Here is a 27,577-nt window from a genome sequence, read left to right as displayed (position 1 = left end):
CAAGAAATTCTTACGTCTCCTGGGATTTATATTACTTAAGCTGTTTGTCCAATTCTGTGTAAGTCACCAGTGCATTCCATTTGATGGGTGAACCCAGAACCTCTGACTCTTGATTTAGCTCCTGCCCAGAGCCAAGAAAACCTGTCAGCCTCTAAGTGTACCTTACTTTCTACCCAGTCCCCGTCCCTTCTTCTGGGCCTCAGTCCAGTAGTTGGCCATACCATCTGTTACCTTCCCTATTCCTCCCCTCTCTCTAACTCTTCTTCAACCATCCATGCCCTAGGCTTGCCAGGCAGCCCCCAACAGTTATCTCTGACTGAGAAACAAAGGGGATCTGCTCATGTGATTTTGTGTCCATCACTCCAGTTCATTTATTTTTTGAATTAAATTCTATCATGTACTTTAAAAATCTTAAAACTCTTTGGTTATAGAGTAACTTTGAGACTGTGAACCTGTCTTTGTGGAATCTACAACAGAGACCAGCAAGACTGAAAAAAAAAAAAAAAAAAGGAAAAAGTTGTCAGTTTAATATCTAAGCTTATAGATGTAAAGTTGGGGGATTCTGAAATTGCCATTTCATGAATAAAGATACTACAGACTTAAAGTACAAATCAGTGGTGTATTTGTTTAAATCTGTTATTGCCTAGAAGGGAGGAATAGACTTACAAAAATACTCTGCCTCTTTTTTTTTTTTTTTTTTTTTTTTTTTTTAAACTTGTCTGCTCTCCCATCTAGAGTTTAAAGATTGTGGTTTTTAAACTGGGTTCCACAGGACACTCATGTTTCCAGATGGTGCCACAGAGTTTCAGGCTTCTGTCTTTTAACCAGAATAGTTTTGTTTTTAGTTGTTTAAAAACCATGGTTTCATGTATAATTATGTTTTGGAATAAAACAAACAAGCTACTGGTGCTTAAAAAATTAAGTGGGGAACAACTGCTTTAACAGAAAGTAACTAGCATTTATTGGGCATGACCTACTATAAGGTGCTTATCTCACCTCATCCTCAGAGCGGCCCTGCAGGGTAAGTGTTATTATCCTCACAATGTTGACAAGGAAACAGACCCATACTGGCTTAAAGGAATTTCTTTAGGGCAGCAAACTAAATAATGAAGCTGAGATTCAAACCCAGGTGTTTTTGGCCCCCAGACCCTGAGTATTGTTTTGTTTTGTTTTGTTTTGTTTTGTTTTGTTTTGAGAGAGAGAGAGAGAGAGAGGCAGAGAGAGAGGAAGGGAGAGAATCTTAAGTAGGTTCCATGCCCAACATGGACCCCAACGCAGGGCCTGATCCCACGACTGTGAGATCGTGACCTAAGCTGAAAATAAGAGTAGGACGCTCAACTGACTGAACAACCCAGGAGCCCCATCCTGGATATTTTTGATACACTAGTGGTTCCCAAACCTTCTACACACCAAAATTGCCTGAGGAGTTTTTGGTTTTTTATTTGTTTAAAACAGTAAGGACTGTGGCCAACTAGAGAACATCTAAAAAGGCCGTCCTCTGATTCTTGTCCATGTTCTCACCTTTGTTAGGAGAGCCAGACATTATGTAAAGTCTCTTAATTGAAATATTTAAATATTTAGCCACTAATTCTATTTTTTTTTTGTTTTATAAAGTGGGCAAACAAACATATGTGGACCAAAACAAAACTTATGAGGGCCGTTTGGCCTGAAAAGTTGCCAGTTTTGGGCCACTCACTTAATGATCAAACAGGCTTCAGATGGTTTTCAGTAGTAGAATTAAGAACCCAAGTAGTAAAATTGTCTGGTAAAGTATTAACTTTTGGAAGATAACTAGACCATTGATATTTTTTTGGAATTTTTATAGAATATCGATATTTCCAGCAGTATTCTCCAAATTGTGTCTCAAGATATTAATGGATGGTATGGGTAAGATGTACCATCACCAAATAAATTTGGGATATGCTGGATTAAGTAAAGTTACACCAAGTTACACTGAAGTAAAGTTCCCCCACTTACAGGATACCACAGTACAGAATGTACAGTATTTCTTAAACATACTCTACCACAAAACCATATTTTAATTTTGGTAGAACACCTGTTTTATTGGTTCATGAACAGAGGTGGGCATAAGAAGCAACTGGGAGCCTTTTGAGTATGTCCAAGTTGCTCTGGCATACATATATGGCAATATATTAAAAGAGAACACACACAAACAGAAATTTTAGTGGTGGAGTTAAAGGGTTATGGGTAGTGATGGTGATTGATGATGTGTAGCTTTCAGGGTTCCTAGATTCTATAATGCTTTTGTATCACAAAAATTAAAAAATATTTTTTATGTAAAGACTCGTGCTCCTTACATGTGGCCATAGTTACTTTTAAAATTGAAATGAATTTTGTTGTTCCTATTTTTAGGCACTTTCATGTTTAGTTCAGTTTGCTTCTACAAGAAGGTCCTTATTTAGCAGTCCTGAACGTGCCAAGTACCTTGGTAATTTAATTAAGGGAGTAAAAAGGATACTTGAAAACCCTCAGGTATTTATGAAGTAATTTAATTAATACTTAGTATATAGAAATACAGTTTTTCTGCTGAAAGGTGTGTAATAAACTCATGATTTGATTATGATTCTGGAAGAAACATGAACTGTCATATCCATCTTCCCTTGATCTCATTTATAGTAGAAATGGACAGTTTTTAAAAATGGATGCTTTCCTGATACACTTCTGTGTTCTTCCTTTTTTATTTTTTTCCATTTTTTTTTTAGGTGAATAAGAATAGAAGGTATATATCTTATTATGCTTCTGCTTTACACCATTGTACTGCATTTCTTTGCTTGCTTGTACTTCTTAAATTACTAAAGTAATTAATTCGGAGTTATATCTACCTTCTGAAGACTTAATATAAATCTGAATGTTAATATTGGAGTAAGTGGCTTTAAATTTTGAAATTATGTCTTTTTGCCCTCTTGTGGACAAATAAGAGTTTGTAGATTTAAAAACCTTTCCTATACATTAACTGCAGTGTTCATTTCAGAGAATTGCAAAGCCATTATTAATTAGTGATTTTGACTGCCTCAATAACATGTTTTGTTTTGCTTTTTATTTTGTCTTTGGTTTAACATATGGATTTTAAAATGTTAAATGATTTAATGAGATTTATCTGTCTCTTAGTTACTAATAACTTTTGAGAGGACATATAGTACCTGTACATAAAGAAAATTTGCTTGCTAGCTAAGGAGCAATTGATTTTGTATGTCATTCTCAGGAGTATTTTAGTATTTTAGGTGTTATGCTATTGCTTTATTTTTTCAATGATAGCGGAATTAAGAAATTTACATGTCTTGTTGATAAATGGGATTTTACTAATGTATGTCAAAATTTTTAGTTGTTTAACTCACTGTCATCAATTAGTATGTGAAAGATAATATGGTAATATCAGATAACTGTTTTAACTGGTTTTCCAGCCTCCTCATGTTCATGTTTCATGTCTGTAAAAGTTGGCTTGAGTATTATATTATTTTAGAATTACAATCATGTAGTAAAAGATCTATTAGTATGAAGTATCTTTTTGTAATTTGTCCTTAATAATTAGATACTGTTTTATATTTTCTTGGAGCCCATATGAATGAAATTTCTTAGAAACTCTTTGAGTATTAAACATATACTCTTTGAAGTTTCTGTCATGCCAGCTACAATGCAAACAAAATGTTCAAACTTTTATAAAGATAACACTGGTGTCCTGTCTTCAAGGAGCTCTCACAGACAACTGGGGGGCCTCTTTCTTGGTCTTCCTTTTTAACCTTTCCTTCTCTGAGGTTACTTCTGTGTCTTATAGTACTTCTGTTAGACTTTCTGCCCTACGTTGTAATAATTGTTTTGAATGACTTTACTTAGGGACAAGGAGTTGCTTGAGGGCTCAATGCCTATAGGTACTCAATAAATATTTATTGAATTAAAAGAAATTTCTGTTGTGTATGCACAAATACCATTTAAGTTCATCAGTTGGTATTGCTCTTTTCCAGGGTTTCAAGAACCCATTCTTAATTTTCATCTTAAATATTTTTCAAGTCTTCTACTGACTTGTGTTTAAGCCACAGTACACATACATGTGCACACACACAGACATGTATGCACACATGCAAATTTTTTCTGTAATACTCTGGGTTCCTAAACATGATTTAGTCATCACAGAGGAAAGCTTTTTCCAGATCCTCTACTTTGGATTCCTTATTTTAATCATTGATGCCAACATTAAATCCAACAGGAATCATTTGTTTTCTTTCATTAATGATGTACTCAGGTGACACAAAGTACCATATGTACCCATGAAAACTGGAAAACTTAATAAAATACTCTTGGAATTTTAGTGATAAGTCATTAGCTTGGTTTGTTTTTAAATATTTTAAAAAGCCTTTCTTTTTGTCTCATAATTTAGGGTTTGTCTGATCCAGGTAATTATCATGAATTTTGCCGATTTTTGGCTCGTTTAAAGACAAATTATCAGCTGGGAGAATTAGTTATGGTGAAGGAATATCCTGAAGTTATCAGATTGATTGCTAACTTTACCATTACTAGCCTGCAGGTAAATAAAAACATATAATTGATGTTAAACAGTAGATACTTTTTAGAACAATTTCTTGGTAAGAGATGGTGGGGACTTTTAACATTTGTTAGAGTGCTTTGCTAAAAATACTTATTCCAGGGTTTTAGGTGAAAGTTCATTGTAACATAATAAACATTTAGAGGCTATCTGAGTATCTACTAAAGAATGAGTTGAGAAGCTATAGTAAAAATTTTTTTTTTAATGTTTATTTATTTTTGAGACAGAGAGAGACAGAACATGAATGGGGGAGGGTCAGAGAGAGGGAGACACAGAATCCGAAACAGGCTCCAGGCTCTGAGCTGTCAGCACAGAGCCCGACGCGGGGCTCGAACTCACGGATGGCGAGATCACGACCTCAGCCGAAGTCGGCCGCTTAACCGACTGAGCCACCCAGGCGCCCCTATAGTAAAATTTATGTGAAGAAATAAAAGACATTTTTTAAAGTTTTTTTGGAAAATTCTTTTTATAAGTTGGGGGGGGAAGCTTTAAAACCACATTTTCCACATGATATGAACTCTGAAAAATATTCATGGAAAGATTAGAAGGAAGCACACCAACTTTTAATAGTGATCACCCTTGGGTGGTAGAATGAGAGATTATTGGTTTCTTCTTTATGCTTTTTTGCATTTATTTACAAAATTTGCTATGTTAATGATGATTGGTTATATGATCAGAGTAAAAGTTAATTGTAAAGTCTGTGTTTAGTAATTTTGTTTAGAAAATCTGTGTTTAGTAATTCTGTCTTATTCTTAATTCTAAGAAGATATGTCATTTTAAATAACGTTTGCTTTATTTCTTTGTAGCATTGGGAATTTGCTCCCAACAGTGTTCATTATTTATTAACTCTGTGGCAAAGGATGGTAGCATCAGTTCCTTTTGTGAAATCAACTGAGCCCCACTTATTAGACACTTATGCACCAGAAATCACGAAGGCCTTTATCACTTCTCGCTTGGAATCTGTTGCCATAGTTGTGAGGTATTGAAAACTAAATGTTTCTGTTGTATTTTTATCTTTTGCATCTTAGAATTTAAAAAATTTGAGGTATAATTTACCTAGTGTAAAATCACCCTTTTTAGTGAATAGGTCTATGAGTTCTGACACGTGCATATAGTTGTATAACTACCATTACAGTCAAGATAGAGACTAGTTTCATCACACCAGAAAGTTCTTTTGTGTCCCTTATAGTCAGTCCTTTCTCCACCCTCAGGCTCTGGCACTTACTTACTTGTTCTGTTTTCCTATAGTTTTTGCCTATTTAGAATGCTGTATGGATATAATATATAGCCTTTTAGTTCAGCTTCTTTCACTTGACATAATGCATTTGAGATTCTTCCATGTTGTATCAGGAGTTCTTAAAATTTATTGCTGAATGGTATTTCATTTCCTGGATATATCAGTTTGTTTATCCATTCACTCGTTGATGGACATTTGGGTTGTTTCCATTTTTGTCAATTATGAATAAAACAGCTATAAACATTGCTGTGCAGGTTTTTGTGTGAACGTAAGTTTTTATTTCTCTTGGGTAAATGTGTAGGTGGCAGATTTCTGGGTTGCATGGTGAGTGTATGTTTTACTTTATAAGAAACTGCCAAACTGTTTTGCAAGGTGGCATTCCCACCAGCAATGTATGAGAGACCTAATTGCCCTTTATTCTCATCGGCACTTGATATTGTCAGTTTTTTTTTTAAATTTTAGTCATTCTAATAGGTGTGTAGTGGTACCTCATTTGGGGTTTAATTTGCATTCTCTTAATGACCAATATTATTTACCATTTGTATATATTATTTGGTAAAGCACCTGTTAAATTTGTTGCCCTTTTTTAAAATTGGGTTGTTTATTATATTGAGATTTAAGAGGTCTATATATGAGATCACAAATCTTTTTATTGTATGTGTTTTGTAAATATTATCTTTTAATCCATAGCTTGCCTTTTCATTTCCTTCATAGTCTTTCGAAGAAGTTTTAGAGTTAAGTGAAGTTCAATTCGTCTTTTATCTTTTCTTTTATAAGTTTTATAGTTTTAGAATTTACATTTACTTCTGTGATCCATTTCGAGTGAATTTTTATATGAGATAGCTTGAAGTTATTTTTTGTTTTTTGTTTTTTTTATGGGTGACCAATTATCCCAGCATCATTTGTGGAGAAGACTATCTCTTCTCCATTGTATTGCCTTTATACTGTTTTCAAAAATTAATTGACCACATGTGTGCTTTCTGGGCTCTGTTCTCATTAATCTATATATTTTTCCTTCTGCCAGTACCCTGTCTTGAATACAGTAGCCCTATAAGCTTTGAAATCAGGTAGTGTGAGTCTTTTACCTTGGTTTCCCCTTTTCAGTTGTTTCGGTTTTTTTACTTCCTTTGCTTTCCCATGTAAACTTTAGGATTGTCTTGTATCTATCAAAAAATCTTGCTGAGATTTTGATTAGGATTGCTTTAAATTTGTAGATTAACCTGGGGGAAGAATTGATACCTCGGCAGTATCAGGTCTTTCAGTCAATAATCATGTTTATCTTTTAATTTATTTAGCTCTTTTGTGATTTCTTTGCTTAGTGTTGTGTTGTATTAAGCCTTCAAATTTTATATATATTTAATTAGGTTTAATGAATTAGATTTTTTTCTGATTTCTTTGGAGCATGCAGTTTTTTAAATGTCAAGTTCCAATTGTTCATTGCTAGTATTAGTAATGTGGTTGAGTTTTATATATTGACCCTGTTATGCTAGGACCTTGGTAAACTCATCTGTAAGTAATCGTAGCTTGTTTTATGGTTTCTTTGGGATTTTTCATGTGTACAATCATGTCGTCTTCGAACATAGGTATTTTATCTCTTACTTTCCAATCCATTTGTCTTCTTTTTCTTTATCCATGATGGAATTTTTGTTTAACATAAAGTTTATTTGTAGTGAATAGAAGCTTATCACATTTAAAAAATGTATATCACATCCTAATGTTGGCTGTGAACTTGTTCTTATATATTTGCAGAGATAATTTAGATGATCCACTGGATGACACTGCTACTGTGTTTCAGCAGCTGGAACAGTTGTGCACTGTCAGCAGATGTGAATATGAAAAGACGTGCACTCTTCTTGTACAGTTGTTTGACCAAAATGCGCAGAATTACCAAAAGCTTCTTCATTCAGCTTCTGGGATAACTGTGGACATGGCAATTCAGGAAGGTCAGTAAACTTTGTATGACTATATATGGTATTATGTTGAATTTTAAGTAGCTTCATTAATCACTTTAATACTTTTACTGCAAATTATTTTTATGTATTTCCCCCAATTCCTCGTCCTCTAATAAGCCATTAATTTTGTTAGCCTTCTGGGTATTTTGGTTGCCTGGTGGTTAATTTTCAGTTCTCATTTATAAGATACATGGGAAGTATTTCTCTGGAATCGGTATCAAGGAAAGCTGATAATGGTATTTGAGTAGAGTTCATTAACTTGTAACTATCTTTTAACTAATCATGTTTTCTTCTTTGCTGTAGTTGACTGCAAATTCAAAGCCCAATTTCATCCAATAAAAAATTGTATAATACCTCATTATGGTTTTGCATTTGTGTATTATCCTTCACTATGGCTTTAGTTTACTATTACATTTGAATCCTCACTTTCCTCATTATTTTTCTTTAATGCTTTATTGAAGGAGGGTTTATTTATTTCTGAATGTCCCTTTAAATCCTTTCAGGAACATTGCAGGGAATAAAATTAAATAAATATATTTTTCACATTTTTAAAAAATGTAATGAATATGAGAATGGAACTGACTTTATCCATTTCTAAAAGAAGACACTTTAATTATGGTTCCAGAATGTTTTTTCTTTTATGTTTTTCCTTTTATTGTTTCGGGAAGTGAGTGGTAAGGGATGATAGACTCCGTGATTTCCTATCTAAACTCTTTTCAAAACATTGTTTAAAAGATTATCTTTTACTTTTATATAATGTCTTAAAATGTCTTTTATTATCTGTTTTTGTTTTTGTGTTTGGAGTCACACATTAAAAAACTGCTGACGGGCTACATAGTGGAGTAGTTAACCTCTACTTCAAATAATCTCTCTTATTAAGATCTCATTATTTATAAATTAAATTAAGGAGCAATATTTTTGCAGCATTTTAGTCTTTTCATGGTTGATTTCTTCCTTCAGAGTTTTCGAAATTATTAAATATTAAATACGTACAAAAGGCTGTGTATATATATTGAGACATGGTGACTAGCAATAACAAACAGCATCACACAGCGTAAAGAATAGGTCAGTATCAGTATCTTTGTTGTTCCCATTGTTTCTCTGTCCAAATCTATCCTTTCTTCCAGCAGAAAATACTTGGAATCTTGAATTTTGCATTTATCAATTAGTGCCTTTTGTTATTCATAGTAGTACTGCGTGTGTGTGTGTGTGTGTGTGTGTGTGTGTGTGTGTGTGTGTGTATGGGTGTATACAGATACATATATATATATATTCTGCAAATAATTCATGGTTTTGCAAATTTCTGAACCTTATACAACTGTATACAATGAAACTGCATTCTACAACTTGCTTTATTTTTTTTCCTCAGTATTGCATTTATGAGGGTTTGTGTTGATGCTATGGCTGTAGTTCCTTGATTTGCACTGCCACTGTTCTGTTGTTTGAATATACCAAATTTATTTATGCATTTTCTTGTCAGTGGATATTTTTATTTTTTCTGCTTTTTGCTAATGGAATGAGTGCAGCTGTGTAAAGATTGTTATGTATATCCATTACATAGTTTCAGTAGAATGATGCCAAACTCGTTTACAGAGTGATTTTCTACTTTACTTCCCACCCACCCTCACATAGATCTTTGCCAACACCTCATAATGTTAGACTTAAAATTTTTACCAGACTAGTTCAGATAATATACTTCATGGGTATTTTATTTTTTTTCTCATAATTAATGAAGTTTAGTTGTTTTATGTTTGTTGACTGGTATTTGTGTCATTATCAATGACATATATTTATGATTTTTGTTCAGTTTTATACTCACCATTTGGATTATTAGTTTATCTTTTACTGATTGAATTCTTTTTGTGTTTTTGATGCTAACCCTTTAGTGATTTGAATTGTAAATATTGTCCCCAAGTTTGTGATCTGCCTTTAAATGTCACTTTAATGTATCTATTCTCTTATTTTTCATATCAAACTTTATTTTAATTAAATCACCTAATCTTTTTAAAGAGGTAATATGTCCCCATTATCCAGAAAAAATAAATTAAAATGTGTTTCTGTTTCAGTTCTATGATCTGTCCTCTTGTTCTTCACTCTATGTAGCAATTTTTACTAGTTTTGGGTATATTTTCAAAGTTTCTGCATGCATATACAAACAACTATGAATTTATAAATTCTTATCCCTCTTTATTTACTTAGGATGTGGTATACACCCTCAGTGTTCTACTCTTGCTTTTTCTTTCATTTAATAGTGTACTTGATAGCTATTTTCAAATTTAGAGAATGCTTATTTTTTATAGATGCATAATATTTTATTCTTACTGTATTATTATTTAATCATTGTTTCTACCATTGAAAGTCATTAGAATTATTTTTCATCTCCAGCTATTAAAATTAATGCCATATAGATTAACCATGTATATATGTCATTTTACGTGTATACAAGTATATATAGAAGATAAATTCCCAGAGTAGAATTACTATTGGCTAAAAGGGTAAATATTTATAACTTTTAGAGATATTGCCAAATTACTTTTGGAAAGGACTATGTCAATTTACTTGTCCACCAGCTAGCTATCTATGGGAGTGTTTCCATATTGCCTTCACAGGATAATTTTACCAGACTTTTGAATTCTTAGCAATTCTATAGGTGAAAAATGGTTTCTTAGTATAATTTAATATTCTCATATCAGTTAGGCATTAAGTTTATTTAAGACTATTTAGTCTTGTTTTTCTGTAATGACCTGTTAATTTCTTTGCTGTTTTTTGGGTGTTGGTCCTTACTTTTCTCATTGATTTTTTTTTTATAAGAGCTCTTTGTATTTTAGAAAAATGAGCTCCTTGTCTAAGAGTTGCAAATATCTTTTTCTTTTCTTTTCTTTCTTTCTTTCTTTCTTTCTTTCTTTCTTTCTTTCTTTTTTTTTTTTAGTGTACAGTTTGATGAATTTAACAGTTATTCATAGCCATGTAACTATCATCACATTCAGAATAGAATTTCCTTCATTCCAAATAATTTCCTCATGCTCTTTGATCCCTTTCCCTGACTCTTGACATGGGAACCACTGGTTTCTGTAATTGTGGTTTGTCTCTTTTAAATTTTTGCATAAATGGAATCATACAGTAAGTAGTCTTTTGTGGTTGACTTTGCATAGCATAATGTTTTTGACATTCAAATATATTGTGTATATTAATATTTTGTTTCTTTTTATTGCTGCATAGTATTCCATAGTGTAGTTCTATCTATAAAACTATAGTCTATCCACTGTGTGATGGACATTTGAGTTCCACTTTCAATTGGAAGGCTATTATGAATAATGGTGGTATGAACATTTGCAGACAAGTCTTTGTGTGTTTTTAAATTTTTATTTCTCTTGGGTAAATACCTAAGACAGATTGCTGGGTCATATGAGAAATGTATGTTTAGTATTATAGGATACTACTGGGGTGCCTGGGTGGCTCAGTCGGTTGTGTCCGACTTTGGCTCAGGTCATGATCTCTCAGTTCGTGAGTTCAAGCCCCGCATCGGGCTCTGTGCTGACAACTCAGAACCTGGAACCTACTTCAGATTCTGTGTCTCCCTCTCTCTGCCCCTTCCCCGCTCATGCTGTATCTGTCAAAAATGAATAAATGTTAAAAAAAATATATAGGATACTACTATATTGTTTTATAAAGTACCATTTTCCATTCTCATTATTTTCTCTACATCTGCATCATGATTTGATAGTGTCTTCTTAACCTTAGCCATTCTACTGGTTATCTAAAAGTGTATCATTGTGGTTATAATTTGCATGTCCCTAATACTTAACAGTGGTGTGCTTTTTGGCCATTCATATATCTTCTCTTGTGCACTATTTGTTCACCTTTTTTGTCTATTTTTAAATTAGATTGTTCTTTTATATGTATTCTTATTGGAATTGTAGGACTGTTTTACATAATCTGTATATAATTTCTTTTTCACATAAATGTTTGCAAGTATTTTTCTCTCTGTCATTTCTCTTCAACTGTTTTTCAAAGAGCAGAAGTTTTAAATGTTGATGATCTACCTTTTCAATTGTTTCTTTCTGGCTTATGCTTCTTGTATTTACGAAATCCTGTGCAGTGCAAGTCACAGAGATGTTCTTCTGTATTTTCTTCTAGAGGTTTAATAGTTTTAGCTATTATGTTTAAATTCGTGAACTTCCTGGCATTAACTTTTGTGAATAGTGTGAGTTGGGGGTAAGGCCCCATCCCCAGCCCATACAATTATATAGTTGTTCTAGCACCATTTGCTGTAACAACTGTCTTTTCCCCCACTGAATTATTGTAACACCTTTGTCAAAAATCCATTGGTTATAAAAGGCTAGGGTTTATTACTGGACTCTATTCTCTACCATTGATCAGTATGTCTGTCCTTATGTCAGTGTTATACTGTCTCGGTTACTGTAACTTTGTAAGTCTTGAAATCAGGTAATCTAACTGTCTCATTCTTCTGTCTCAAAATAGTTGTGTCTGTTCTCGATCTTTTGCCTTTCTTTATTAATTTTAGCATCAGCTTGTTAATTTCTTTAAAAAGTCTCACTAGGGGCGCCTGGGTGGCTCAGTCGGTTAAGCGTCCGACTTCAGCTCAGGTCACGATCTCGCGGTCCGTGAGTTCGAGCCCCGCGTCGGGCTCTGGGCTGATGGCTCAGAGCTTGGAGCCTACTTCGATTCTGTGTCACCCTCTCTCTCTGCCCCTCCCCCGTTCATGCTCTGTCTCTCTCTGTCTCAAAAATAAATAAACGTTTAAAATAAAATAAAATAAAATAAAAAAATTAAAAAAAAAGTCTCACTAGAATTTGATTGGGATTGCCTCAATCTATGCATCAGTTGGGCCATCTTCACAATATTGAGTCTTCCAGTTTGTGGACATGGTCTGTTGCTCCACTTACATAGGTGTCCCTTAATTTTCTTTGCAATATGTTTGATTGCTTTCAGCACACAGGTATTAAAAATGTTTCACTAAATTTATTCCTATATATTTTTGACGTGGTTGTGAATTTTACAATCATTCTCTGCTATTCTATACAACCAGAATTGATTTTTCTCTTTGTGTCCTATGACTTTGCTAAATTTACTTATTCCAATAGCTTTTTTGTAGATTCTTTTGGATTGTTATATAAGATCATGTCATCTGCAAATAAAGACAGTTTTATATCTTGTATTCAAGCCTTTTATTTCTTTTTCTTGCCTTATTCCACTGGTAGGACCTCTGGTACAATGTTGAATAAAAAGGGAAGAGTGGGTAGTCTGGCCTTGTTTCTGTTTGTACATCTAAAGCATTGAGCCTTTCACCATTGAGTAGGATGTTATTTGTGGGTTTTAAAAAAGATGTTCATAATAACTTTGAGGAATTTCCCTTCTGTTCCTCTGTCTGCTTATACTGAGTGGTGCATTGATTTTTATTTTTAATGCTTTTTATCCACCTATTCAAATGACCCATTTTTTTTTCGCTTTTTTACTAATATAGTGAATTACATTGATTGATTTTTCTGTGTTAAGCCAGCTTTACATTCCCAAGGTAAATCCTACTTTGTTATTATATAATATAATGTTCCTTTATATAATGTTAGATGCCATTTGTAAAAAATTTCTTATTTTACATTGATGTTCATGAACGATATTTATCTGTAGTTTTCTTTTCTTGTGATGACTTTGCCTGGTTTTAGTAACAGGGTAATACTAGCCTCATAAAATGAGTCAAGGAGCATTTCCTCTTCTTTCTTTATCTTCTGAAAGAGTTTGTGTACCATTAATATTATTTCTTTGTTAAAAGTGTTATAGAATTCACCAGCAAAGTCAGTGGGCCTAGAGTTTAGAATTACAAATTCAAATTTTTTAATTGATATAGGACTATTCAGATTTTCTAAGTGCCTAACTTAGTCATTTGTATCTTTCAAAGACTTTATCGTATTTTAAAATTTATTGTAATAAAGTTATTTTTTATATTCTGTTACTTTTTTTTAACTTTATTAAAAAAGAGAGAGAGAGAGAGAACGAACGAATGTGAGTGGGGAACTGGCAGACGGGGAGAGAGAGAATCCCAAGCCGGCTCCATGCTATCAGCGTGGAGCCCAACATGGGCTCAGACTCATAAACCATGAGATTATGACCTGGGTGAAATCAAGAGCAGGTCACTTAACAGACTGAGCCACCCAGGCACCCCTGTTATTATTCTTCTGCTGTCTGTAGGATCTGAAATGATTTTCCCTTCATTCTTTCTCTTTTAACGGAAGTATACTTAACATGCAGTGTTACAATTTTCAGGTGTACAACATAATGATTTGATATTTGTACATAATGTGACATGATCATCATAGTAAGTCTTAGTTAGCATCTGTCACCATACATAGTTACAAAATTATTTTCTTCTTGTGATGAAAACTTTTAAGATCTGCCCTCTTAGCAGCTTCCCGATATGCAGTACAGTATTAACCATAGTTAACATGTTGTACGTTGCATCCCAATGACTTAGTTTATAACTGGAATTTTTTATTTTTTGACCTTGTTTACCCATTTTACCCACCCATCTCTCATTTTTGATAATGACAGTTGTTGCCTATTTTTCTTTCTTCCTTAGATATTTATCAATTTTGTTAATCTTTTCAAAGAACCAACTTTTAGTTTCGTTGATTTTCTTTATTGTTTGTTCAGTTTTTATTTCATAAGCTGTTTTAGTTTTATTGTCTGTTTTGTACATTTGATTTTATTTGGTCTCTCTCCACCCACCCCCCCCCACCCATTTTTAGATAAAGGTTTCACATCTTTTGAGTTTTAGATTTTTGTATTTTTCTAATAAAAACATTTAAAGTTATAAATGTCATTGTTAAGCATTGTTTTAGCTGCATCTCATGAATTTTGATGCTTTATTTTTGTAATCATTTAGTTAAAAATATTTTCCAATCTGTATTTCTTTTTTAATGTATGGATTATTTGACAAGTGTCTGCTTTTTATTTCCAAATATTTGGGGTTTTCTTAGTTGTCTTATTGTTACTGATTTCTAATTTAATTCTACCTTGGTCAAATATTATTTTCTGGGATTTCAAACCTTTTAAATTTATTGAGACTTTTTTTATGGCCTAGCCTATAGTGTGTCCTGGCAAACATACCATGTACCCTTGAAAATAATATGTACTTTACCATTTGGGATATCAATTTGTAAATAGAAATTAAGTCAAGATGGTTACTAGTGTTGTTCAGATATTCTTTGTCTTTACTGATTTTTTGTTTTGTTTTGATCTGTTTCTATTATTTACGGAGAGAGGTGGTATAATCTCCAAATATGATTGTGGAATTTGCTATACTACTTTTAATTGTCAATTTTTGCTTCTATAGAAGTAAGACATGTATAAGTATAGACATCTATAATTGTTTTGTCTTTTCTGTTAATTGATTCTTTAATCTTGAAATGTGTCTTATCAGATCTTACCATAGCCAGTGCCTTCTTATGCTTTCCATTTACACAGTATATCCTTCTCCATCCATTTACTTTCAATCTGTCTGTGTCTTGATATTTAAAGTACATCTCTCAGACAGTATATCGTTCTTCCTTTTTTAAAAACCTATTCTGACCATCTATAACTGGAGTGTTTAGTCCATTAACTAAATGGGGTGGAGGGGGTCTACCAACTCAATACCATGTGAACTAGTTCCTTAGAATGAGGTTCTTTATATCATACTGGTAGTCTAGTAAGGCTGCAAATCATGCGAGGTCTGACTTGAGAGTTTTTTCCTCCTCTCTACCTCATGTTAAAGTCAGGTCAGAAAAGTTTCTCTATTGTCTTTCTCTGTGAAGGGCAGGTTTTTTTCCCCTCCAGTTCCTTTTTTTTTTTTTTTTTCCACTAAGAGTGAGTTTCTTGTTGGACTCCTCACATTGGGCATACCCTAGGCTTTCCTTTGGCCTTCAGGGAGAAATTCAAGTTCTCTAGTTGTTTCCATGCTTATGTCTCTAAATTTTAGCCCTCACATTTTTTGGCCTTTGAGTATTTATTTTACTTCATCAGCTCAGAAGTACATTTGGTGCCTTTGTGCAAATTAGACAAATACAGATGTAACATAGAGTGCACAGAATGGTGAGTAGCGCACAGGCTAAATTTTCATCCCTCCTTGTCTTTTTAGTTAAGTATCTTTTTATAGCTGTGGTTGCCCTTTAAGCCTGTGTTGTAGTATTTTTAAAACTTTGTTTTTGTCTAATGACTCAATGCTATCCCATGTAGTATCTTTTCAGATTTGTTTTCTACATTAATTCAGATTATGTTATGTTATAAATTTGGTTTGTGTTTGGCCAGCTACCAATAAAATCATATTTTTCTTTTTAGTTTATATCCCAAATAGTGTTTGCTTCTTTAATAGTAAAGAATTAGTAGTTTTCACTTCATTGTGGTCAGCTTGATGCTCTGAAAGGCTTTTCAGCTGCAAAACAGCTCCTGGATAAACTTTTTAATGCATTGCTGGGCTTGAAATAAGTTCATGAAGTTTTTGACGTTCCTTCTCCCCTGTGCTGCTCTACACTCCTCTGTCCCCCCACCTCTTCTCATTATTTCTCTCTCAAAAAAAAAAAAAAAAAAAAAAAGAACTTTAACCAGAATGGAACTAGTCAATAGCAAACAAGGGCAAAAGGCAGTATTGCTTTCAAAGGCAAATTATCAACAGCAGTGATTAAATTGGTGGCAAAGCCTTAGGCCAGTAGCAAGGTAGGTGTACTGAACTTAAGATTCTTCTATTAAGTTGGACGCTTCAAAGGGGATAAAGTGGTCCCAAATTATTAGAGCCTGTTGGCTTCCAGCAAAATAGTAAATTAAAATCTTCTCTGACAAATAGCAACCATAATTTAGGGCCTTGAGAATCCTGCAGATTAAGATCAACCAAATGAGTGTTCATAATTTAAAAAATAGTGAGCACACAAATAATGAAACAAGACATCATGAATGAGCATTGAGAGAAACAATAAATTGTATGTTCGATTTGGACCTCCCAGAGGACTTAAGATATTATAATTGGATAGGAATGTAAAATAATTCTGCGTGAAATGTGTAAAGAAATAAAAAAAAAAATAGAATCACAAATGAGCAAAAAAGAATATGAAAAATGACCAGACTGAAGAAGACTCAAGTAAAATCTTTATTATTGAAGACAAATTTTTGTGACCTGAAATTTAATGAATGCATTGAACAGTAAGTTAGATCTAGCTGAGAAAAGAATTCTCAAATTGGCAGTTAGGTTTGAAGAAATTTTCAAGAATGTGGAGAAACCAGGAAAGCGAGAAAATTAAAAGAGAAATTAAAGGATGGGATGAAAGTTCAGGATATCAAATTCAGTCCCAGAAAAACAGAAGAGAGAAGATGGAACAGAGGCAATAACTGAAGATACTCTTGTCTGAGAGTTTTTCTGAACGAAGACATGAATCCACCAGTATAGCAAACCCAACGTTTATCAGCCAAAACCAAAAAACAGCATTTTAGTCAGACTACATAGTCCCAAAGACAGAAAATCTCAAAAGCTGCTTGAAAAGTATGAAATAGACTGATAAACTCACTTCTCAACAGTAAAAATGTAAGCCAGAAGATGGTAGAATATTATTTTTTAAAAATTGTGCCAAAATAACAACAATCCTGTAATTACATGTTAGCTGAAGTATCTTTCAAGAACAAGGATGAACAAAAGACATTTTCTACCAGTAGAAAACCAGAAATGTTTTCTACCAGTAAATCTTTGCTGAAGTTCTTCATTAAAAGTTTTCATCAGCAAAATGAAAAAGTAACTTACCCAATGGGAGAAAATATTTGCAAACATATATCTGATGAAAGGTTAATATCCAAAATATATAAAGAACTAATATAACTCAGCAACAACAGGTACATCAAAAGGCATTCAACATCACTAAACATCAGGGAAAAGCAAATCAATGAGAGACCATCTCACACCTCTAGTTAGAATGGCTTTTATCCAAAAGACAAGAGAAAACAAGTGTTGACAAAGGTGTGAAGAAAAGGCAACCATTGTACACTGTCAGTGGGAATGTAAATTGGTGCAGCCGCTATGGAAAACAGATAGTAGTTCTCAAAAAATTAAAGATCAAGCTACGATATGATCCAGCAGTTCTACTTCTGCGTATTTACTCCAAGAAAACAAAAACACTAACTTGAAAAGATAATCTACACCCCTGTGTCTATTGCAGCTTTGTTTATGGTAGCCAGGACATGAAAGCAATCTAAATGTCCATTGATGGATGAATGTATATATATGGGTATTTATATATATATATACATATATATACACACACACATACATATATATATATATACACATATATATATGTATATATATACATATATATATATAATGGAATATTATTCAGCCATAAAAAGGAAAGAAATCTTGTCATTTGTGACAGCAAAGATGGATCTTGAGGGCATTATGCTAAATGAAATAAGTCAGAGAAAGATTAATAACCATATGATTGCACTTATACATAGAATCTGGAAGTAAAACATAGCAAAAAACTGAACTTATAGATACAGAGAACAGAGTGGTGATTGTCCAAAGGAGGGAGTGGGGAGTGGGCAAAATGGGTAAAGGTGGTCAAAAGATAGAAACTTGCAGTTAAAAAATAAATGTCATGGGGATGTAATGAACAGCATGATGACTATAGTTAATAGTACTGTTAGTTAATAGTACTGTATAGTTAATAGTACTTGCAACTTTTGGGGCCAGTAAAATCTTTAAAGTCCTCACCATAAAAAAAAGTTGGTGACTATGTGAGGTGATGGATGTTAACTAGACTTACTGTGGTAATCATTTCCTAATATATATAAATATCAAATCATATGTTTTACACTTGTAACTGATATGTCAATTGTATCTCAGTTTTTAAAAGTTGAGCAAGTTATTTGTATATAAAGCAAGTCTTAACAAATTTCAGTCACATAGCATCAGAGTCCACATTGTTACTAACTTGCAATTAAAACTAATGGTGAAAATAATAATAAACGAACTCTATACACTTGGGTATCTTCTAAGGCACATGAGATACCATGTTACTCCCAGTAAATTGGCAAAAGTAGCAAATCATATAGGAGAATGTAGATCAAAGGGAATTCTTATATACTTGTGGTAGGAGTATAAAGTAAATCAATCAGAAATGGAATGGAAATCAATTTGGTGTTATTTTGCTAAGTGGAACATTTGAATCCCTGCTGACTTGGCCCTTCCACTCTTAGGTATGTCCTCTAGAAAATCTCTTCTACACAAGAGGACATGTGTGAAAATATTCGTAGTCTAATTGTTCCTAAGGACACAAAGTGGAAACAGCTCAAATACCCATAACCACACGGGGCGCCTGGGTGGCGCAGTCGGTTAAGTGTCCGACTTCAGCCAGGTCACGATCTCGCGGTCCGTGAGTTCGAGCCCCGCGTCAGGCTCTGGGCTGATGGCTCGGAGCCTGGAGCCTGTTTCCGATTCTGTGTCTCCCTCTCTCTCTGCCCCTCCCCCGTTCATGCTCTGTCTCTCTCTGTCCCAAAAATAAATAAAAAACGTTGAAAAAAAAATTAAAAAAAAAAAATACCCATAACCATTAAAATGAATAAACAGATCATAATGGTTACACAATAGAGTAATATGTAACAGTAAAATGGAATGAAGTACAGGTATACTTATGATGAATTTCAGAGATAGGATAGGTGGTGAAATAAAGCAATTTTCATCATCAATTTTCAGGAAACTGTATATAGTATGAGACACTTAATAAAGCCCCAAACAAGTGAGACTAAAAATATATTGTTTTAGGAATATATGCCTAAGTGGTAAAATGAGAAAAAAAATTCAAGAGAATAATAAGAATATATTCTTATATATATATTCTTATATATATATTCTTATATAATAAGCACCAAATACAGGATCATGGTTACCTCTTGGGTGGCAGGTAAGGGGATAAGCTAGGGGAGGAGTATGAAGGTAGGTGTGACTGTATTGGTAAAGCCTTGGTTCTTAAGTTGGATAGGGAGTTCACTGGTGTTTGTTTTATTATACTTCATATCCATTACATATAGCTTCAGATATAGCAAATATTAGATTACAATGTAAAAAAATTCAGATGTAAAATCAAATACCTGTTTTCCTACAAAAGGATACCAAATGAAAATATAGCTGTTCTGAGATATATGAATGGAATTAATGTCAATGTAATAATTTATTGATATTAAATAGGTGTATCTAGTGAATGAAGTCAGACCTGATTCTTGATTAATATAAATTCAGAGTTTTTATCATAAGATATACTATGTGTTTTTAATAATAATTCAGTGTCTAATGCTCAATACATAGAAAATTTTTAACATTTGTTTCCTTGCTGCTTTTTTTTTTTTTTTTTTTTTGGTAAAAAGGCAGTGGGGTGGGGCACCTGGGTGGCTCAGTCAGTTAAGCAGGGTTCCAGCCCTGCATTGGGCTCTGCGCTGACAGCTCAGAGCCTGGAGCCTGCTTCAGATTCTCCGTCTCCTCTCTCTGCCCCTTCCCCACGGACACTCTGTCTCTCTCTGTCTCTAGAAAATAAATAAATGGTAAAAAAAAAAATAATAATAATAAGAAAAACAAAAAGTCAGTGGGAAGGAATCTACTTTCAAAGATATCTCTGGTCTACTTAAAAATAATTGTTTTGTATTACAAAAAAATGCCTAATGTGGCTCTAGTTTATACTGTTGTATGTAACGGTATTCAATTTCTTTTGTGCGGACTAAACACTTCAGTTAGTGTTGAACAAAGAAAATTATATGCTCTCGTTATGTGTGCTTTAATTTAGATGCTTAATGGCTTTTAATGTTACAAAATAAGTTTATTATTATATTATGATCTCATTTGTATTATATTGTCTTGCTCTTCCATATTTGTGGTGATATGGTCATGGTTTACAAAAACAATAATCCCTAAGAAATAGGTCATTAACAGTAGTTAACGATTACTTGTGATCTATGGTAATGACTGATTTCTTTGGGATTATTGCAGTTATAAACCATAATTACAGATTATTACAGCAATAATTATTTTGTTAAAGGAAAAAATGTTCTTTGCTTGAACAGCTGCTAAAACAAGTGCCCTGAACATTTCAGAATAAATAGAAAAATGGAAAATTATAATGGAAATTTAGTCTCATTATAAAGATGATATTCAAAACAAATGTGTAGATATGAAACTTGTTTATTGGATATTTAAATTTCTAAATGTAATTTCGATTTACGGATTTACATGCTTCTTTAAACTTTGTGGACAGAATTCTGTAACCAAAGTACCATTTATTATTTTGAATACTGTCAGTCTAAAATTGTTGAGGTTTAGGGAAAGGATGTGTATAAGAAATACTACTTCTCAGTTAAATATGAAAATTATGTTTGATAGCTTAAAAATAATGCCTTTATATTCCATTGTTGATTTCTAACACTAATCCTAATTTATTCAGGCAGTGGTTGTTAAGTTTCTAAGGTTAAGAAATGCCTGCTTTGTTGTTTGTTGTATAATAGAAGTCACTGTTTCCAAAAACAAGGAGAGTAAATAAACATTTTATTTTTCTTCTGAATAAACAAACCTCCATTCAGAATTTACCATAATTTCAGAAAAAAAAAATGCTCACAATTGATCTCATGCTATTTCTGCATAGCATTTTTTGATATACAAGCCTTAATTTCAAAGTCACAGAATAAAAAGAATTAAAAAATAAAAAACTTAAATTTGAGAAATTCATGTCCTGTATTTAGTATCTTTTATTTTTCTATTATTGGACAGTGATACTCATCAGCTGCACTGAAGAAATCATTTTTCCCCGTTATCTGTCTCTCACTAGGTTCAATCCTTTGGGCATGGATTCTCTCCCTTTTCAGCCTACCCCAGACACACACCTATTTAGTTATATCCCTATAGCAGAACATGCCACATAGGAAAGTACATGAATGTGTTTTACTTGGAATTTTTTTTTTTTTTTTTACTTTACAGTTTTTTTGTGTTTGTTTTACAAATGGCATTAAGAAAGTATATATGGCTAATGGTAACTAGCTTTAATTGCAATAAGCCTCTTTGGCAGAGAGGAAAAGCTCTTAAAAATTGTGTGACTTAATTTTCTTGAGCAGCTTCTAAAGTAAAACTCAGAAGAACATATAAATGTAGCATTGGTATGTTTTGGTTTTTGTAGGTTTGATATAGAAGAACTAAAAAGGGGATGGCTATTTTTATAATCATAATAATAGTAATAACAGCCAGTATGTACTGAGCATTTATAGTGAATATTATTATGACCACTTTTTATGAAAAATATTATTTAGTGTTTGTCACAAGCCTGAGAGCCAGGTGTAAGTATCACCCTCATATTTATAGATGAGGGCATTAAATCCAAGTGAAATTAAGTAACTACCTTATTGATAGTAGAGGCAGGATTTTAACTCAGCCTGTGCTCTTGGTAGCCTAAAATGTACTGCCTTCATTTTTTAATGTTGATATTTCAACAAAGAGATATAAAAATTACATGCATGAGGAATTCTTTGACTATTTTCAAGTAGGCTTGTTTTTATCAAGAGCTAATAAGCAGATGTTTCTGAGTTTACATTAGTGATAAGCCCCCAAAATAAGTTTGCTTATTTTAAGTTTAACTATTCAACACATACTTATTTCATGTGTCACATATACTTGGTTTTATTGTGGGCAGTTTGGGAATCAAAGGAAGTATGAAAGACCCTAGACATGATCCCAAAAGCAGATACAGTCTCATCTGTGATTAAAATTTGGAGACAGAAAAAACTCAGGATTAGGAATTAAAATGTGTTAAATAAAAACTCGAGAGATTCTTGGCTCGTAAGATATTATTGGATCATTGTGGTCCACCTAATTGTCAACGGTGGTGTTTGAGTATTCCCTTTCATCGATCTTGAGAGGAAGTAGTATCTCCTAATGGTATGAGAATGAACTCTTGGAACTCCATTGTCTATATGGGAATCATAGCTCCGCAGTACTTAATAGGAATATTTGTGACATTAAATGGATATAAATATAGGTAATAGATAATGTTTAAAATATTGCCTAGTGCATGGAAAATACCATGTAAATGTTTGCTATTATTTTTAGTAATAGTCAAGCTTGCTTTAAGAAAAACCAGTATCTAGGGACACCTGGGTGGCTCAGTCGGTTGAGCCTCCGACTTCGGCTCAGGTCATGATCTTGTGGTTTGTGGGTTTGAGCCCCACATTGGGCTCTGCGCTGACAGCTTAGAGCCTGGAGCCTACTTCAGATTGTGTCTCCCTCTCTCTGCCCCACCCCCACTCATACTCTCTTTCTCTCTCTCTCAGAAAATGAATAAACATTTAAAAAAAGAAAAACAAAAAACAAAAAACCAAGTATCTGTGGGGTGCCTGGGTGGCTCAGTCGGTTGAGTGTCTGACTCTTGATTTCGGCTCAGATCATGATCCCAGGGTCGTAAGATTGAGTCCTGTGTCAGACTCTGCACTGAGCCCCACTCTGCCTCTCTCCTGTTCGTGCTCTGTCTCTCAAATAAAAAACAAATAAATAAAAATGAATAAATAAATGAAAAACCAGTCTCTGAATATCTAAATTGATAAAACATATAAAGAAGGTTATTATTTATACTTAAATAATATTTTTCATTTTGAAAAAATTTGCAGTAGGATAGTTTTTAAATAATGACTCCCATTGGGTAGGTAAATTATTGCACTGTACTCACCAAAAATTATGCTTGCAGTGTTTCAGATTCACATCCATTACTCAAAATGCGTATGTCCTATGCACAGTTGCAGCATAATCTATTAATAATGACCTCTGTAAGATTCTGAGAAATATAGTCAAATCTCCTTATTTGGAATTTATGATCTATAACATTGCTGTTAACACTGAATTAGCAAATATTAAACTATTGTTTCTAGGGTGGGTAGATACGGGGTTAGGTTCCTGCAGCCCCTGGTCACAACATTTTCGTCGGCTGATGAACATATAACCTTGTTTTATATGTGTTCCTCCTGTTTTAAAACACCTTGTTTAATGTATATTGTTGATTCATTAACATTGTACTCATAGCCATAGCGCTCATGCCTGAATGAAGCTTATCTAACACATATATTTTCTCTATGAGGCACATTAACAGACTTTTTTCACATAGGACCACCATGTGGCACTTCACTATTCTTGGGCAGTATTTTAAATAGTAAAATCACCAACAGAAAGCACAAATTTGAGTATAAAAATATTGGGCACCAAAAAGACCATGAAAGAATACTTACTTGTTTATAGTATGAAAGATGAAACAAGAAAGCAGAGTGTTGCTTTGTTTTACCTAAGCTTGGAATGTACACATTGGGCAGCTTAGATTTTGTTGTTGTCCACTTACACATGAATGGTCACAAGTATTTTTGGAGTTACAAATAAACTTTACCAAGTTGACAAATTTTTAGATAAGAGAATATGCAAATGAAGAAGATAGACTTTATTACATCTTGGATTGAGTATGCTTTGAGAAGAAATTGCTTTTGTCTTGTTTAAGCAATAAAAATATAATTACCATTAACATTCATTTTTAGTAAGGACTCTACATTTTAATGTTTACTAAATTGATAATAAAATGTTAACTTGTTCTTGCCTGTTTCATGATATCTTTTCTATGTAATGATTTCTTTTTCTTTTTTTTTTTATTATGTAATGATTTCTTAATTCAGTAACCCATGTCTGTTGGTAACTTACAACGTGTCAGCACTGCTTTAGGCTCTGTAAGTGCAATAGACAAAAAAATAAATAAATAAAAATTAAAAAAAAATCACAGTTATCATGCAGTTGATATTCTGTTGGAATAGACAGGTAACAAAGCAAGACGAATACCTAAGATATATTAGAAAGTGAGAAGTACTAAAAATAAAACCAATGAAGCAGAGAAGAAGATATGAAATGTTGGCAGATTATGTTCTGGTTATCACTTACCAAAACTTAGTAGTTTATCAAATAATGGTCATTTTGTTATTATCTCTCAGGGTTCTCTGGTATTCATAAGTCTTAGCTGGATGATTCTCATTTGGGATCTTTCAGGCATTGTAATCAGATGACAGCTGGCATTGTAGTCACCTGAATGATTCTTTACTCACAAGTCTGGTATCTGGGCTGGAATGTTTGGTGAATAGTCTCTCACTGGCATTTTTCTCTCTGCATTGCTAGCTTGGGCCTCTTAACAGTATGATGTTCTCAGGGTATGTGGTCTTTTTACATGGTGATTGGCTTCCCCAGTGTGAACATTCCCTAAGAGACTGGAAGAAGCTGTTGGTTCTTGTAAAGACTAATCCCAGCACTGGAATAATGTCACTTCCACCATTTTCTTTTGGTCAAAGCAGTCACAATCCAGCATACACTTATAAAGAATTGGAAGAATAAACTCCACTTTTTGATGGCTTGTGCATACATGGAGAGAAGGAATTGATGATGGTTGTCTGGAAGGTGTGCTACTTACAGTAGGTATTAAAAGTTGATAGCGTGGCTACGGAAGGCCTTACTGAGAAGGTGACTTCAAAGTGAGGCTGGTCAACATGGTTGTATCTTTCTCTAGTTATATTAAGCTGTGTAAGTATAGGCAAAGACTAGGTAGGGAATTGGATTTAAACAGTCATGGGTTTGTAAGATGAGTGTGTCAGAGCAAGAGAGGAGTTGAAGTGGTATAAGGCATAGATTATTAACGATTGAGCATAGAACTGAAGCTAAGTAAGCAGGGTAGAGAAGACATGAAGTTTGTAAGAGACTGAATAAATGGCAGATCCCAAAAAACTAGTATAACTAATAAGAGATTAGCAAAGTTGCAGGATATAAGATCAGTAAACAAAAGTCAATAACATGTCTATATATTACCAATTAATCAAAAATGAAGATAAGTTCAGGTAAAATAGCATCAAAAAAGAACAAATTACATAGGCATAAGTTTAAAAAAAGGGTTAGACTTACATACCAACCACTATAAAGCATTGTTGAAAGAAATTAAAGATCTGACTATGTGGAAAGACACCTGTGGTCATGGATCACAAGACTTGATATTGGTAAGATGGCAGTACTCCCCAAATTGACCTATAGATTCAGCACAATCTTTGTTAAAATCCCAGCTGGCCTCAGTGCAAGAATTGACATGCTGATCCTTAAATTCATAAGGGAATCCAGAAGACCCAGAATATTCAAAATTAGCTTGAAAAAGAGTGAAGTATAAGGACTTACACATCTTGATTTCAAAATTTATTAAAAAGGAAATGTAGTCAATACAGTGTGGAATTGGCATAAAGATAGACACTAGAATAGTGAAATATAGTTGAGAGTCCAGGTATAAATCCTTCAATGTATAATGAATTGCTCTTTGACAAGAGTGGCAAATTCAATTCAATGACAAAAGAATAGTTTATTTGACAAATGGTGCTGGGACAATTGGATACTACATGCAAAGAATAAGACTAATATCTCCCACCATATACAAGAATTAAGTAAAAATAAATCATAGGCCTAAATGTAAGAGTTAAAACTATGAAACTCAGAAGAAAACATAGGAGTAAATCTTCATGACTTTGGGTTGGGCAGTGGTTTCTTAAATGTGACACCAAAAGCTGAAGTAACAAAAGAAAAATTCAAAATTTTGACATCAGAATTAAAAATCTCAGAATGTTTCAAAGGATACCATCAAGAAAGTGAAAACACAACCCAGAGAATGGGAGGAAATATTTGCAAATTTCATATCTGATGAGGGACTTGTATCTATAATATATAAAGAACCCTTACAGCTCAATAATAAAAAAAGATAAACAGCTCAATTTAAAAATGAGCAAAGGATTTAAACAGACCTTTCTCCAAAGAAGACATGCAAGTGGCTGGTAAGCAGATGTGAGGATGGTCAACATCATTAGTCATCAGGAAAGGATATATTAAAATTACAAGATACCATTTCACACTCACTAGGATGGGTATAATCAAAAAGATAATAACAAGTGTTGATAGGATTTGGACCTTCATATATTGCTGGTGGTAATGCGGGTTTAGAAAGCAGTTTGGCCATTCCTTAAAATGTTAAAAATATATGTATCATGTGACTCAGTAATTCCATTTCTAGGTATACCCAAGAGAAATTATCCACATAAAGGATGTGCACAAATATTCAAAGCAGCATTATTTTTTTAAGTATTTAAACTCTAGTTAGATGATATACAGTGTAATTTTAGTTTCAGGTATACAATATAGTGTTTCCACATTTACATACAACATCCGGTGCTCATCACAACAAGTGTATTCCTTAATCCCATCACCTATTTCACCCACCGCCCACCCACCTCTGCTCTAGTAAATACCAGTTCTCTATAGTTGAGTCTGTTTCTTGGTTTGCCTGTCTTTTTTCCCCCCTTTTGTTCATTTGTTTCTTAAATCCCACATGAGTGAAATCGTGGTATTTGACTGACTTATATTTTACTTAGCATAATACTCTGTAGCTCCATTCATGTCCCTGCAGATGCCAACATTTCATTTTTTATGGCTGAGTAATATTCCATTGTGTGTGTGTGTGTGTGTGTGTGTGTGTGTGTGTGTGTATGATATATATACAGATCTATCTATATATATAGATATCTCTATATCTATCTATCTATCTATCTATATCATGGACAAGACACTGGGCTGTTTCTATAAATAGCAGCATTATTTTTAAAGTCAAAAGGTAGAAACAGTCCAAATGCCCATCAGCTGATGTATAGATGAATAAAATGTGCTATGTCCAACAATGGAATTTTTTAAAAATATGGTTGATACACAGTGTTATATTAGTT

General features: G+C 33.3%; 1 protein-coding gene across 3 annotated transcripts in view; it reads left to right on the top strand.

Annotated features, from left to right (window-relative positions):
* Positions 1–27,577, top strand: part of RANBP17 (RAN binding protein 17) — a 330,781-nt gene that overhangs the window by 33,736 nt on the left and 269,468 nt on the right. For 2 of the 3 annotated variants that reach the window (XM_049647786.1, XM_049647787.1), the window contains exons 9-12: positions 2,374–2,493; positions 4,394–4,540; positions 5,365–5,537; positions 7,545–7,738. In XM_049647786.1, coding sequence (XP_049503743.1) covers positions 2,374–2,493; positions 4,394–4,540; positions 5,365–5,537; positions 7,545–7,738 — 634 coding nt within the window. The remainder of the gene's footprint in view (positions 1–2,373; positions 2,494–4,393; positions 4,541–5,364; positions 5,538–7,544; positions 7,739–27,577) is intronic. The other variant, XM_049647789.1, reaches the window with a different exon arrangement.

This window comes from Panthera uncia (genome assembly GCF_023721935.1).
Source record: "Panthera uncia isolate 11264 chromosome A1 unlocalized genomic scaffold, Puncia_PCG_1.0 HiC_scaffold_17, whole genome shotgun sequence".
Lineage (NCBI taxonomy): Eukaryota > Metazoa > Chordata > Mammalia > Carnivora > Felidae > Panthera > Panthera uncia.
This window is presented reverse-complemented; position numbering and strand designations above follow the sequence as displayed.